At 31.1% G+C, this 15957-nt stretch overlaps 1 protein-coding gene across 1 annotated transcript in view; it reads left to right on the top strand.

Moving 5' to 3' along the window:
- LOC111619157 (paired box protein Pax-6-like) overlaps positions 1–15096 on the top strand; it is a 32308-nt gene extending 17212 nt beyond the window's left edge. The window contains exons 4-7 of the mRNA XM_023360835.1: positions 2951–3251; positions 12528–12671; positions 14592–14674; positions 14780–15096. Of these exons, the coding sequence (XP_023216603.1) occupies positions 2951–3251; positions 12528–12671; positions 14592–14674; positions 14780–14968 (717 nt within the window). The 3' untranslated portion in view covers positions 14969–15096. The remainder of the gene's footprint in view (positions 1–2950; positions 3252–12527; positions 12672–14591; positions 14675–14779) is intronic.
- The last annotated feature ends 861 nt before the right edge of the window (positions 15097–15957 follow it).

The following is a 15957-nucleotide window of genomic DNA, read 5'->3' on the forward strand; positions in this document are numbered from 1 at the left end:
AAGTTAAAATTTACAAAATATTTCAGCAAAGTGGCTTCAAGATTGCTCTGTTCATAGTTATACTTAAAATTGTGGTTTTTATTGAAATTATCGTCGAAATTTCTCACTAAAATTAACCTTGAATTTGTTATATTTTTACTATCTAAATAAACTTTTTATTATCGAAAATTTATAATAATTTTACTTAAAAAAATCGCTGTACGCATCAATAATTCTCCGAATTAGATATAAAATATAACCGCAAAAATAATTTTAAATACAATTAAAATTAACGTTAAAACGAATAAACTCGATTAAGATAATCATTTAATTACACAGGAATTAATTAATTATAAAATTTAATAAGCTTATCGATTTAGTTAAATTATTTTAATACAATTAACAAAGAACACCGTTGACTCGAAATATTGTTGATTATGAAACTTTCTTCAGCGATAAATTTTGTTTTAAAGTATACCCATTTTTAAAACCGAAAAATAAAATTCTTTTTCTTTTTTCCTATATCTTAAAAAAATAATTTGAAAATTTAAAAATTAGTAAAATTTCCATAATGCTATGTGTATTCGTAGTCGCGTAATGGATGGTCCACGACAATTCTTCCAGAATCAAACTACCCAGAAGCATTAGAGGGGGGTCTGATGGACAAGAGGGGGAAGTCGGTAATTTTCCCGCAATGTTGCCTACTAATTTAGATCGGGAGTTTAGGAATTTGGGAGCGCGAACGCACTACAAAGGATCGTCACCAAGCCAGGTAATCCACGCTACCAACCTTCATTACCCGCTTCTCTATTGTTTCCATTGTTCGCCTGGTTGCAGTAGTACCTCAGCAATTTGCTTCTTCCTTCTTTTTTTCTTGGTGATAATGTCGCCGGTTTTTTTTATATCGCCCTCGTTTTTCTTTCCTTTCCTATCTAAATAGTCACACCCCTTGTGCCATCATTCAAATTTTATAATCAACTTCCAAGGAATCTCTCTCCTCCCATATTTTCCCATCCTCATACCGCTTACAAACAGTTTTGAAAGCAAGCATCAATTTTTTAAAAAGAAAAAAAAAACATTTTTGATAGAAAAAAAATCATTTATTTTTAAAAATTTGTTGTATTTTTATTTAGTTTTCGAGTTTATTAAATCGATGCGATGTGTAAAAATTACTCTGCAGACACGGCTCTTAAACAAAGAAGATGGCACTTCACGTAAAATCCTGTAGAATATATTTATATAATTTTTTTTACAATCTCTTCGTTTGCATTAGTCCAAGACTAGCAGCAGTATCAGCAGCAGCATCAAAGAATAAACTACTGTAAAATACGCATACGTTTTTGTCAATCCTCACTACATCTGCACAATACATAGGTTCTGTTTGATCTTGTGGGAAAAGGTATTTCTCGAAGTGAATAAGTCTTTTGAGAATTTTTTTTCGCCACCAATCAAATCCCAAAGGACACCAAAGTAATTTAAGGCGAGGTCCAGGATCAACATGAATACCGGGATATTTTGTTGGGCTTAGTCCAAAGCACCATACGCAAGAACTGTACACATACATATATATGGAGGATGTGGCTATAAATTAAATTTTTTCGAGATCTTTGAATTGGTAGACGAACTTGTGTACACATGGTTTGGTGTGAAACGTACACCTAAAGAGAAACGCTACAGTTCTTTAAAAGAAAAGTCGTTATTTGCTTAGAAAACTGCAATCGAATTTGCTTTTCTTTCTACGTAATATAAAGATTTTTTCTATTTTTTTTTCGTCGGCTCACATTCTTTGGAACCTAATAATTATCATTATTTGACTTTTATGTTCGACATCAGTCTGAAATATTATAAAAGTAGAATTTATTTAGGGTTATTTTACATAATTTATATTAAAACGCTGTTTAAAATACAAAATTTAATGTTTTTATTTTTAAACTTTCCCTATTAATTTCTGTTCGGTTAAAATTTCTATATTTTAAGTGTTAAATGGGGATTATGGTTGATTAAGAGAATTATTCTATATTTTCATCTATATTAATTAATTTTTAAAGTTTCTAAAATAAACTTAAATCTTAATTATATCTTCTAATTTATGTTAAGCTCTATTGTTGATAGCTTAAACTGCTGTGTTAATTGTTTTGCTCTGTAATAAATAAATTCGATAAAATTATCTGTAGACCTGTATTTAGTGACCATACTCTTCATTGCCTAAACCTGGACAGAGTGGGAAAATGGGTCTAAAATTATTGAAATTATTATTATATTTTAAAAAGTTATTTATATATCGACTTATAAAATGGTTCCATTTAAAATTTTCTATTTTGGGGGGGGGGTTAGAAACAGTAGAAATCCCGGACAAACTGCGATGTATTGTCACCTGCTTATATAAGCCTTATAATACCTCTAGCCTGACAAATTTACATAAATAATTGAACAATAATAATTATTTTGGTCTGTAGATAAATCGCAATCAAATTTAGCATATTTAATTAATTAACCTTAGATTTTTGGATAAAAAAATTATTTTATTCATTTTTTTTACTGAACAGACAAACGAGAAAATGCCTTTTTGGTGTTTGAAAATGTTTTTTAAAACTAAAATTATTATCCCTTCTAAACCAGATTTTCTGGTAAATCAGAGAAGAAAAGTAAAATACTTGACAAATTCAACCAGAAAATCGACTGTTTACTATAGAATTTGCGAAGGGTAAACTTAAACTAGTAATTAGTTAGCGTAAGGAACCTTACCTTAAAATATAATTAAAAACCTTAAAATTTGTGATTATTTTATATACATAAATTGTACCAAACTTTTTAAAATTAGCAATTAAAAGTAGAAGTTTAGAAACTTTAACGAATTGTTTCGTCACGACGATTTTAATGTTTATATTTCAATAAATATAATTAATAAATCAAATAAGTGGTAAGAATACAAAAGAAATGTTTATTTAAATGAGTTTATATATTTCTTCAGGTATCATCCATCAACAGAGTTCTGCGTAATCTTGCCGCTCAGAAGGAGCAACAACATCAGCAACAATTAACAGTTGCTGGACCGGAATCTGTTTACGAAAAAATACGCATGCTCAACGGACAACCTTGGCCCTGGTATCCAGCTGGTGCAACTCATCTCACACCAGGGGTACCACACGCACCATCACCAGCGGGTCTGGGAAGTGCTGCGGGAGCGGGAATTGTTGGCAATGCTGTAACGGGTACCCCTAATTTGACAGCATGCAATGGACAACACGGCGAAGATTCGTCGAGTAGAAAAGGTGATTAAATTTATCGCTCGAATTCAACTAATTATTCATTTCTACCATTTATACAATGAGAAAAATACTCGGCAAATTAAATGCGCAAGGGATGCTTCTCCGTAGAGGAAAGTCTTCCACGTGATCTTACGTTACGTAAACTTTCTGCAAAAGATATAAATTTAGGAACCTTCGGTGCATAAAATTAATTCGTTGTAAAAAAATCTTAATTCAGAATTTCGTATGTAGCGTTCTCGTAGGAATTGGGTATTCGTATGGATCAAGATAGTCATTTTTATATGAGAAAAACTATAAATTTAACTATTAAATCATCAATTATCATTTAAAAAGATAATTTAATTGTTCTTCATGCTAAAAATTTAAGCAAATAACATAAATTTCACTTCATTAGGTTGGAATTATATTCGTGTTTTTACCTTACCCATTTACATTATTATAAATTGGTGTACTATAATTTCCACTGGTCGATTTTACTGTTTCATGTCAAAATATTGATAAGCTTTTATGGAATCTAATCTCCAATTTTAATCGAAACACATTATAAAATCATTATATCCACCATACTTCCATCAACCGATCCGAACTAATATAAATTTACATTCCATTCACGTAGTAACCTATACTAGTCGTTGATTTGCAGCACCATTATAGTATATACTATATAAAGGGAAGCATTCTTTGATTAATTATCATTAAATAGGGATTTTAATAAGATTCTATATATTATAAAATCGAGATTATTTGGGTATTGTCATGATATGAATGAGAAATTGTTTATATAGTGGATTTTTTAGATGGAAGGGAGCATTTTTTGATTTAATCAACATTAAATAAGAGAATTCTTTGATTTAATTAATATTAAACAGTGGGAGGATTTAATAAGATTTATAAAATCAAGATTATTTGAAAAATGGGTATTGTGAAATAAACCCAGTGGTATGAATGGGAAATGATGGTTTATACAGTGAATTTTTATGGTATTGTGGAGCTAAAGAAGGGAGAATTTAAACTTAGTTTGATTTTAGTTATTGCGGGTCGTAGACTGAATGGCAGTCTGCAAGAAATGGCAAGCGTATCCTTGAATGCATCAATATTCTGGTCACACTAAATATAGCCCCGGCTTCGATTTCCTTGCTGGAAGAGACATTGCCTACTCGATTTTCGCGTGTTTTGTCGTAAAGGCCATCTCTGTTGCTGTCTGTAGGTATTTCTATTCGCATGCCATCAGCATTGCCGACGGCTAAAGTATCGATCGGAATCGAGCATTCTCTTTCTACATCTCGCTCCTGTAACAAAGTGCTAATGAGTGTCTTACGGGATACGGGACCAAGTATTCAATTTGCCAAATTATATCAACGCTGACCAAGTATGGGGGGCCGGATGTAATACAATCACGTGCGATTCTCCCACCCATGGGGATGCAAGAGGGGGAGGGAGCGGTGGGCGGTTTATGGCTGATGCGGCACTTTCCTGCGATGGTGTCGTTCACACATTGACCAAAATGAATCGCGGTAACCTAGCAGAAATACTTTGTTTTATAATAAATCGATAAGTCGACGATAGTTTAAGACAATTCGATTCGAGAGTTTAGCTGGTTTTTTCCTTTCTTTCTTTTCCGCGTGTTTGCGGCTGGAATAAATCGATCTCGCTTAAATGGATCAATCAAATGATCGATCCTTACATTAATTAATTCGCCATTTATGAAGGGAGAAAATGGTTTAGCTGAGTATAGTACTCAAAAATTAGCCAAGTTAGAGGTCAAAGACACCGATTTGTAATTTCTGCGCGTGTAGGTGCTCGCATTTTTTAAAATATTCCACAAGTTTTTGTTGTTTAACGGCGAAATTCTCGAAGACGGATCGATTGGAAAGAATAAATTGGTTATTTGTAATAGAAGAATCAAACGAAGCCAAGCCACTAATATCGCGACTCAGTCAAGTTTATGTATGCTTGGTTGAACATCAACCCGTTTAACAACCACATCCAAGAAAACAGAAAATCGTTGTCATTATAAAAATTCTGCAACAAAAGGGGCTTAGTAAAAGTTCGCATTATTTCATTTTCCGCATCTTTTTCCCCTGTTTTTTTTTCTAATCGAACACGAAGGAAATAGAAAAAGAACCATTTTTGTTTCTAATGGTTCTCGGCTGACATAAGTTTAAGACACGAATACGAAATTACAAAGCCACTAATCGATTGTCTTAATTCCTAGCAACCCTCTAAAGGAAGCCGCATTTAACAAGTCAAACCTGTTAAAGTAGGACACAAATTTGGCTCGGTATCACTGACATAGATATACAACAATAATAATTATCGGTCGACCTCTTCCTGCCTATTGTAGAACATGGTGTTTACACCCGACAACACTGTAATCCCCTATTTATGCGGTTATGCTTTATTGTAGTTAGACGAAAAAAATGACGCAAACAACTTAAAAGTCATATATAAACATAGAACATGGAGGGTGAGGACCGTGGGAGAATAGAGCTTAATCCTTTCCGATTCTTACTTTCAGATCAATAGAATTGTTTGCCTGGTTTTCTGACCAGAATAATAACGTGCGCCCTATATTATAGGAAGTGCCTCAATGTATAGGAAGATAGCAGAGAGGATAAGAGGCTTGTTGCAATTAGGGGCACTAAGTGTGCACAGGCCCACGTACAAATGCAGGTGAGAGAGGGACAGATGGACTTTTCACATCACTACACTTCGGTAATGGAAACCCAGAAAAGACTTACACCAATCCTGACGTATTCACGGCATCCTGCACATTGCAGGTTTTAAGTTTTATTGTACTTAAAAGAGAGTTGTTTTTTACGGCTTAGCATCGTTCACGCGCTGAATAAATGGGTAGTTTGCAAAGGGTCTACCCAATGTCTTCGATTGTTTTGCCCATTGTTCCATTTTGTATTCAGCAAACCCCTAAAGTTTTCTCCTTTTTGGCGGTCCGAGTTCGGAATCTTGTGGCAACTAAGAGATTAGGTTTTTGCCTTCTTTCTTCTGCTGCGAAGCAAAAGGCGCGCTAAACTTTAAACGCTCGGACTTAGAGGCGACCGCTGTGTCCTTTTCCTGTGTCGGAATCGACACAAGAGATTAAACAATGGATTCTTTTAAAGGAAAAAGATTTCTAGGCGCCGTCTGAGATGAAAGATAAGCCGAGAATTTAGCTCCACAAGCAATTTCTGAAACGTTCTTTAGCAGACTGCGCTCGCTTCGCACCGCATTATATGCAATTTATGCATCATAATCAATAAGCGCCACCCACAGAGCCATAATTTTTACCATTTTCAGTTTAGCTTTAATTCGTTAAATTTTATTATTTACGTGTACAATAGCGTCATTTTCAATGCAGATTGCGTGTCTTCAACAAATTTCGCATTAAAAAAAGAGAGAATTAATTATATTTAGCGTTTACAACTTAATCTAAATTAAGGAAAAGACTGTAAGCGAGCAAAAATTTTAATTAAAATTAAAATTTTAAGATTATTTTTTGCTACTCCCCCCAAAAAACACTAATTGGCTTACCAACGATCGGCTCGATATCTGGTTAGGTCATACGAAATTCTCTTAACAAAATGATGAATTAGCCTTTACATGAATATAAATTGTAAGTTTACATATAAATAAGCTGGAAAATACAATAAAACGTAGAGATCAATTGCAAGAATGGTTCTTACAATTCTATCAAGAACAACAAAATTGAATTTTGTGGAATGCGATGATCGATAAGCTTTGGGATTATAATGAGAAGAGATAAAGGACCAACGTTAGAGATAGACTTAAAATATTATAATAAAACAATCAAAAATATACCTTTTTACAAGCGGGGGAATTATGCAAATTCCTTGGGGGAAAAAACTGGATAAACCTTTGATTTATATTACTATAGATCACATACGGTTAAATTATATTATATTCCACTCGAAAAATAATATGAGATTTCAGTTTAAATGCCTTTCAGTTCATTTATTTTATGAATAAAGCGAGTCAAGTTCGCTGTTTTAATGAGATCTTTGCGTTTTCTGAACTCAATTGTTCATAATTCAAAAGTCGTAGAGGAATTGTTTTGTTGAGAATGACAAGAGATGAATGAATGGAGGTTTGGGGATAAATTTAGCCTATCAAATTTTAAGAAATCATTAAATTTATTATATTATCTAGAAGTAAATGCTTCTAGGGTTTACTGGAAAGCAGTGAAAATTATTATTACGAGGTATTTTATTTATTTTTTTTTAATTAGATTTTTTTCGCTTAGTGTCGTCCAATTTTAGCCTTGTTTGTACTTAGTTTACTCATTTTGTTAAGCTAATCGATTAAATAAATTAAACGAAAATGTGAATTAAATTAGTAAAATTGCTTTTTTTAATGTAGAATAAGTTTCCATTTAAATAAGTTTCCGTAGGGCCTTAAATTATGTTTAAACCTTTTGTTTAGGGAAAATTGAGCTAAATTTTGATTCCCTGTTTTTAAAAAAAAAACGTTATACTTGTGTTTTTTAATTAGATTTTCATTCTCTTACATAGTCTTACCTTCTTCGTACTTGTTTCTTCTCTGATGATTTTTGTCATCCGACTTCTTAAACGCTCACTTTACACGAAAAGAAAGTAGATTTTTCTATAATTTATAAAATATGTATTTTTAATTGCACATTTTATAAAATCTCGTGCTTCTCACTCGAAAAAAAATCTTAATCTCAGGCGCAAACCGTTTCTTAAAATCCTTTACTGATGCGATCCGTTAAGCATCTCTAACTCGATTAAACATTTAAAAAAAATCTAGCATTAAATTTCTCTATAATTTATTAAACGTCTTGCTTATTTTACCCTTTAAAAAACGCCAGCTTAACTGGAATTAAGAGAATTTCCAGAAACTATAGGCTAAAAAGCCTATAGTTTATGGGTGCAGAGAAGTGCACCCATAAACAGTAAATTTCCCAGTTTTAGTGACGTATTTTTTCGATCAATTCAGTGATATTGGATAGACAAACGAACGTACTCAAATTTCGCAGAAATTCTCGAATTTTTCGGCTTCTTGGGCTTACTTTAACCTGGCACATCTGCGACAGAAGATGGCTCCATCCAATAATAATCCTGTTTTTTTCCTCTTCCTTCCTTCCCCCCTTTGGTAAGATTGATTAATAGTGTCTTCTTGGTTAAGTGAACATTTTCAACTGAACCGTTAGGAAGTATATTCGTTAATGACGATAGAAATAAATTCTCGAATTAGTTGAGTAAGTAAATAAATGTACAGTACTTTAAATTAGAAAAGATTGCACACATTCTAATTCGTATTTTAAATCTGTTTAAAGTGATTTTTAATTCAATTCGAGCAACTCTTAAAGATTTTACAGGTAACGAATTAAGTGATAAGTGAAGATTTAATGTATTTTTTGAGAAATATTTCATTAATATTTAAAGCAAAGTAATCAAATATACGTTTTAGAGAATAATAATTAAATTTTTATATAAAAATCCTGGCTCCAAAGTTAGTTAACCGATGTGAAATTTAACTTGCTGCCTTATTTAAATTACTACTCGCAGAAAAGGTACTTAAAAACCAATTCAACACGCTAATTTAGTTTACGAATGTGTATACTACGTAACAGAATGTGGTTAATTGACTTTTGGACCACCCTTTCAGTGTGATTTCGTAAATGAAAGCCTGTCTCGTATGCGGTTGGGAGGTTAGAGACTTCATAAATTTTCTTTTAATAAATAAATTTTCCATTAATTTTTTCGCAAAGTTTCTTAATTATACAATTTTTTCCCTTTTATTAAATTAAATAATATATCCTGTTTTGTATTCAAAGCCTAATTTTTAATAAGAGAAAGTATTTATGAATGAATAGAATTTTCGTTTGCTCTCATATTTCAGTTGATTCGAACAATTTCGTTTAATTCTAATTAAATAATTCTATAAAATTTAAAAAGAAATAATAATAATAAATAAATAGTAAATAAGAGAATTTTTAATTTATTAAATAAATTATGTAATATGCAAATGAAGCTGGGAATCGCAGCGTGCGTATGACTGAATGATTTAATGATTTACCCTGATTTAGTGGTAAAATAATGTAAAAATAATTTAGTAAAAAATTTCTGATTTATTATTAGAAGTAATTTTTAAAANTAAAATTATTGAAATTATTATTATATTTTAAAAATAAAAACTGCATTTAATCTTTCTGGAAAGTAATTCAAATGAACTTATAAACATTTCTAAACGGTTAAAAAACGAAACAATAACTTAATTTCTACATAAAACTCTACACAATTTCTCAAGAAAATTTATTAAATAATTCTAGTATAAAGAGGAGGATGTAGACGAAATTGTTAATGATTATACACGAAAATACTACTATATTAGCTTTTTAAATTCGAAGTAAAAGTAAATTAAATGAAAAAAAATTTAAGGAAGACTTTCATAAAAAGATAAACATAAGTTGAACTGAACGAAGAGCAATGGGTTTAATGAAAGGAAGTCAACGTTTAAGATCGCCTCAGGCAAATTACTGAATTATATTTAAATAAGTCAAGTTTGTTCTTCGATATCCGAATATTTCACAAAAGAAACGTCGAAATGAAATGAAATCCGTTGAACGAGCAAACGAAACGATTCTCGAGAGATCTTACAAGCAATTCATTGCGTATCTCCCAATCCAAACGGCATCTACATTATTCACATCAATAATGATGTCTCATCAAATAATTCTTACTTTGAAGAACTTTATTTTGAATCCGAGACGATCTTCAATGCCCTACTAAACTAATTCTTATCATAAATCGATAGAGAATTAAGAGATTCCTGTTTTTTCGTTACTCGTAAATGGACGTTGCCATTAATCCTTGCAGCACTTTTTTTAAACCACGTCACAAACGAAAATTCTGTTGATAATTAAACCAATTGAATTATTTTAGTTTAAGTGAGTGTTAAACGATCACATTTTATAATTCTGTGGTCGTTAGATCGTTCCGACGATCACAGAATATATAAAACGTGGCCAAATTAAGTTATAATCGGCTTGAAAATAAAATAAATTTCTCCCTCTTCGTGTAAATTATACGGTGTTAATGTTAATTATTTTTAGTTTTATTGATAAAATAATTAAATTTAAACTTTCGTGAATATTTTCTACTCTTTTTTTCCATTTTTTCCATTAATTTTTATAGTTTCTCTTATTATAAATTCCTCCCTGCCGTGTTAATTAACTTACTATTTTACTAAAATTCTGCAATAATTATATTAAAATTTAAAACACTAAGTTTAATTATTGGTTAAAACTCTTTACATAATCTATAAATTAATTTTTAATACAGTTTAAAGTACGAAGTTAGCCTTAAATAGCGTGTTATAAATGATTTTATCCGTGTTTATGAGCGCGTAAAATTCAGTTAATGCCAACTTGAATTTAAATCTGCCCTCTTCTATAGTCAATCCAACAATCGGTTTTTCATTTTTTTCTTTATTCAATAACGGAAGGCAAGTTTAACAGAGAAATGTTCCAAAATACCCGTCACTTTGAACAATAGGTTTCAACATTGAAATCATGCTGTGTGCGTGTCAGTTTTGAACCATCGTTCGGTTCTCGACAGTTGCATGAATGACACTCGTCTGAGTGACAAGAATTCCCCTTTACAAGTCTATGATCTTGTTTCAAACATTTATAGTTGTTTCATTCTTTTCGCTGTCAAGCATTTCCTTTCTGAAAGATTGACTTGCATTGAAATGGGGAGGGGGAAAAATATACCGACCTTTCCTTGCTAATTCGAAGCAAATTATAAAGCAAATAAACGGTTTATTCATTTATTTAAACTGTTAAATTTATATATAATATATAAATCAGGTGTTAAATAATATATATTAATCGATTTTTACCAACAAAATAAGGGTGTAAAATCCAAATTATTAGTTTACACGGATCCATTCTTGACCAGCTGTCAATCAATTGACTAAAGGGGTTACAGCGGAAGTATGTATTGTTTCTAATTAATGATTTGTAAATTTACAGTATTATCCAGGGAAATTCCATCTATTGTTTGATTTGAAGCGCTTAAAAGTTTTAAATAGCTGAAGGGAACATCTACCTGCTTTCTGATCAGTAGGTTTCAACTCCTTAGCGCCCCCCGCAGTGTTTAGACAATTACACACCCCATTCTATTAAAAATTTCGACGAATTCGGAATTAAGTTTTTACCTCCCAGTATGGGTTACAATCCACTTTCAGGCAGATTAAGAGCACGTGCATTTACATTTGTAACCTCCCTCTTTACAGGATTATAATTCCAATCTAATTAGTTCTTCTTAGCTGACTTCTCTGCGGGATTTAGGAATGTTTTTAAGCTAAATGTTCCTGAAAATGTTTTAGATTTTCTGGAAAATCATCTCCTGACTTCTTTCATGACACTCTTAAGCAGTTTTATTTATCTTTATGTAATCATTACTAAACCCCCTTTAAAATAATAAATTTTTATATATCAAATGTTAAAAGTTGTAAATAAAATCGCATTTTATACGATAAAATCGAAAATATCTCGTTGCTTTATACCATTTCCGTATAAACCTCTGAACAGCCGACACTGGTGGAAACGCGAGTGGTCGTTGTTTGTTTAGTGGTTCGACTGTATTAATGCTAAAAATTCAATTTTCTTTCGTAATTTATTGAAAATTATTTAAATTTGTATGGAGTTTGAACGATGTTTGGATGTTCAAATTCATTTCGTAAGAGGTGGGTTCGAGTTAATCTTCTGTATTAATAAATGAACAAAAAAATTATCTTTTTAAATTATCTTTTAATGGGTTACTCAACATTTTTCTAATGGGGAAATATATGACAAATGCAATGTTTTCTTTATTTCTCTATGGAAAATAAAAGCAGTAACCACCTGGGTTACTCACCGCAACAGATCCCTAGATAAGAATGAAACCATCTGTTGTTACACAGGGACATGTTGCCCATGGGAAACTATGGTTTCATTTAAAGATCATTCAGAAGATAAATTCTCTTATTTTCCATAAATTCGATCCGAGCGAAATTCAATCTTCCCCATACATTAAGAGTGCCTCCTCCATACTCTTTGGCACATTATCCATTAAGATTAATTAGAGGAGATGCAGCGTGACAGATAGAAAAAAAATACCGCGATAATTTCTTAATTCTATGAGTATTTACTCATATTTTCGTGTATGGGAATTTAATTTTGGTGGAAATAAAAATTAAATTTATAATTAAGAATGGCGAAGGATGAAAGGAACTTTTTTAAAAATTGGTTTTTTTCAGGTACCAATGAAGCTCATTCAGATGGCAATTCGGAGAACAATTCTTCAGCAGACGAAGATTCCCAAATGAGGATGCGTTTGAAACGTAAGCTTCAACGCAATCGCACCTCCTTCACCAATGAGCAAGTTGAAGCGCTGGAGAAAGGTACTCCCTCAGTCCTACTCCGACTCTCCTTAATATTGTCGCTATCCTTTTTAAATGAAAATTTACTTTCTTAACTTTCCCTCCTGGTTGCTTTTAAATCTAGTAGGCAACCCTTGTTGGCTCCTGAATTTAAAGGCAACCAAGGGGAAAGTTCAAGAAAACGGCTGAGGGTGTTCCCTTGATCCCGTAGTTGCATGAATGCTTTCTACCCATTTTAAAAATAATTTATCTATATATTTATATGTATGAATGCTTAAATAATTCGAGAAACATTTAAAATCAAAACAGAAAAATAGAAAAAAAAAAAGATAAAGTCGAACTTTTAAAATTACTTAAATTTTACGACAACAGATGGCGCCATGTTAAACCAGTTTCGTTTGATGTCGCCATTTAAAAAGATTATTATTCGGCTGTTAACCCTTTAATTTAAATAAAAATTTTAATAAATTAGTAAAAAAAAATTATAATTTAACTCCGCATAAATTATTGTAAAATCAAATTAGACTCGACATCCAACTGAATTTAATTTTCTGAATAAAATTTTAAAATTGTTTTAAAGTACAATTTATTCGGGTTTCTAAAAACTATTTTAAAAAAAATTGAGAAGAGTTTAGTTGCAGAAATCCCGGAGAGCTTTTGTTTAGTAATCACCTGGCATTAGTAGAGTTAGCGTGTGTATTTCACAGTCTGTAATTATCGGGTAGAATCGATCAAAACTAAAGAAGTGTCTACAAAAATAATAGAAGTTCTGCAAATTGAATTAAGAAGAGCAGGAGAAGATTTTTTAAACTGACATGCCAACGAGTAAAAAGCAAAAAGAAAAGCTTCTTAAGAAAACCTGCATCTGTTTCGACTTCTTAATAACCTTCCATAATTTCCATTATCTTGCATCGCTATGATTAATTCCCACTTTGCAATCGATTTTCTTCCGTTTAAGTGAGTAAAAAACGCAACGTTATGTCTCTAGAAGAAGAAGGAAAAAAAGTAAAATTGATTTATGATTTGCTGAAAATACTTTTTACATTAAAAAAAATTATACTCGAACTGTCAATATTTATGGAAATAAATTGAGATTGTTAAAGTAGCCTAAAATTATTTATCATTTTTGTTTTTTAGTTTTGATTTTAACGGGGATAAAACTCTTATTTTGTTAGGGTTTTATCCTGTTAACGAGAGTAATATCCCTAAAGGGGATTTATTGAAATTGTTAACAGCAAATAAATAATTTTAGGCTACTTTAACAATCTCGGTTTATTTGTTATTAACAATTTCAATAATTCCTTTAAGGATAATACCTTGGTTAACAGGGATATAACCCTTATTCGTAAGGGTTTATCTCTGTTAATCAGGGTAATATCCCTAAAGAGTTATTGAAAAATAAATCTAAATTTTTATTGTTTTTTTTTAGTACTTTAATAAAATTTGTAAGGGAGACAGTTTATTTAATTAATACGCAAGAAAATTCTTATAAAAAAATTTTAAAAGGGGGATTTTTGAATTAAATAAACCAGCAATAAATATGGCTCATTGTGGAACAAACAACATGGAAAATTTTTCTTATAACATGCTTAATTATATCTCTTCAACTCATTCATTGGAAAAATAGCAATGGGTTTAATGATATATTATTTATTTATTATTATTTATTTTTTCCCCAATTTACTCAGGTTTTGCCGCTTCTGTTAATTAACAGAAAGAATTTCTACTTTAATCATTTTTCTAAAGAAACGAGAACGATCAATTAAAAATGTTTATAAGAATCTCTTCGGGGTCTTTTATATTACAAGAGGATTAAATTCAGTTGTTTACGAGTTATCCAATTATGTTTTTGATTGGCCTCGTTAAAAATATGCAGACTAATTCATTTTTAAAAGATAATTCTGCCTGTTACGACCTTTTTTTATTTTTATTTTATGATAGAATTCGAAAGGACACACTACCCCGATGTTTTTGCGAGAGAGAGATTGGCAGAGAAGATCGCTTTGCCTGAAGCACGGATACAGGTGATTTATTTATTTAAATTCTTTATAAAGCCGAAATGTATAGTTTCTGAGAATTAAAATTAATATTATGCTTTATATTTTAATGTAAGATATTTAAAATCTTAGGTATGGTTTTCGAATCGCCGAGCAAAATGGAGAAGAGAGGAGAAGTTAAGGAATCAAAGAAGAGCCGCGGAGCAAGCAGCTGTGGTTACACCATCAGCGGGTCGTTTACCACTGAATGGAACATTTGCAAACTCCATGTATCCCTCCATTGGTCAACCAATGGGTGGAATGGGAGATACTTATAGGTGATCATTCTTTAAACTACATTTTTACTTGATTTTAAATGGGGATAAAATTGAAATTGTGAATATATTTATAAAATATTTATATTTTGGCATTATTAATAATCTAAATTCTTTAAAATGTGTGAAAGTTAGATTCACCCGAAAATAAATTCAAATTTGTTCACTTTTTAGCGCATTTTACGTCTGTCAATTATTTCTTTACTGCTATATATAATTGTAATATTTCACTTTTAATACTTTAGAGCAGGGGTGTCCAACCTTTTTGTTTCTCTGGGCCGCATTGGAAGAAGTCAAGGAGTTTTGGGCCACAAGTATATATAATATATACTTGTGGCCCAATATACAAGTATATTTAAGGATTAACATGTCTAGATTATAATAATAAGTATTAAAACTTTATCACAAAAAAGGATATTTTAAAAAATTACTTCTACAAACACTTTCAATTTTTACTTATAAATAGATAAATTCATTTATTAGGTACTGGAAATCTGAGTAATGGTATCGGCATGAATATCATTGCTGCTAAAACATTCGAGGCTGAATGAATTCACTCTTCTATCGGGTTACATGCATAATCTAACAGATTTACCGATTTCTAATTCACCAGTCTCTTTGTATAAATCAGACGACTTTCCGCTACTCCTTGCCGTTTTTCTAAAAAACGACGATTTTCGTCACGTCTCTTCAAGATTAGACGATCTAAAGCTGGATTCAACAATCATATAGCCTATTACAGAAAACACACACACAAACAAAAAAGAAAAGTGAAATAATCTTCCATATTTCGATTTTTTAAACAGATAAAAAGTGAAATAACTTAAGGCCTGGGGCCCCCAAGTGTAAAGGCCCACAAAAATTGAATTATTATCATAAATTTTTAATAATTTTTCATTAATAATGACAACTTATTGTGTAGTAAAAATAGTTAATATTAATAATATAATAATTTTAAACCCCAATTTAAAGATTCTTAATCTAACAAAAAATGGG

Source organism: Centruroides sculpturatus, unplaced genomic scaffold (genome assembly GCF_000671375.1).
Source record: "Centruroides sculpturatus isolate CEXI.00-Female unplaced genomic scaffold, Cexi_2.0 scaffold79, whole genome shotgun sequence".
In the NCBI taxonomy this organism is placed as follows: domain Eukaryota; kingdom Metazoa; phylum Arthropoda; class Arachnida; order Scorpiones; family Buthidae; genus Centruroides; species Centruroides sculpturatus.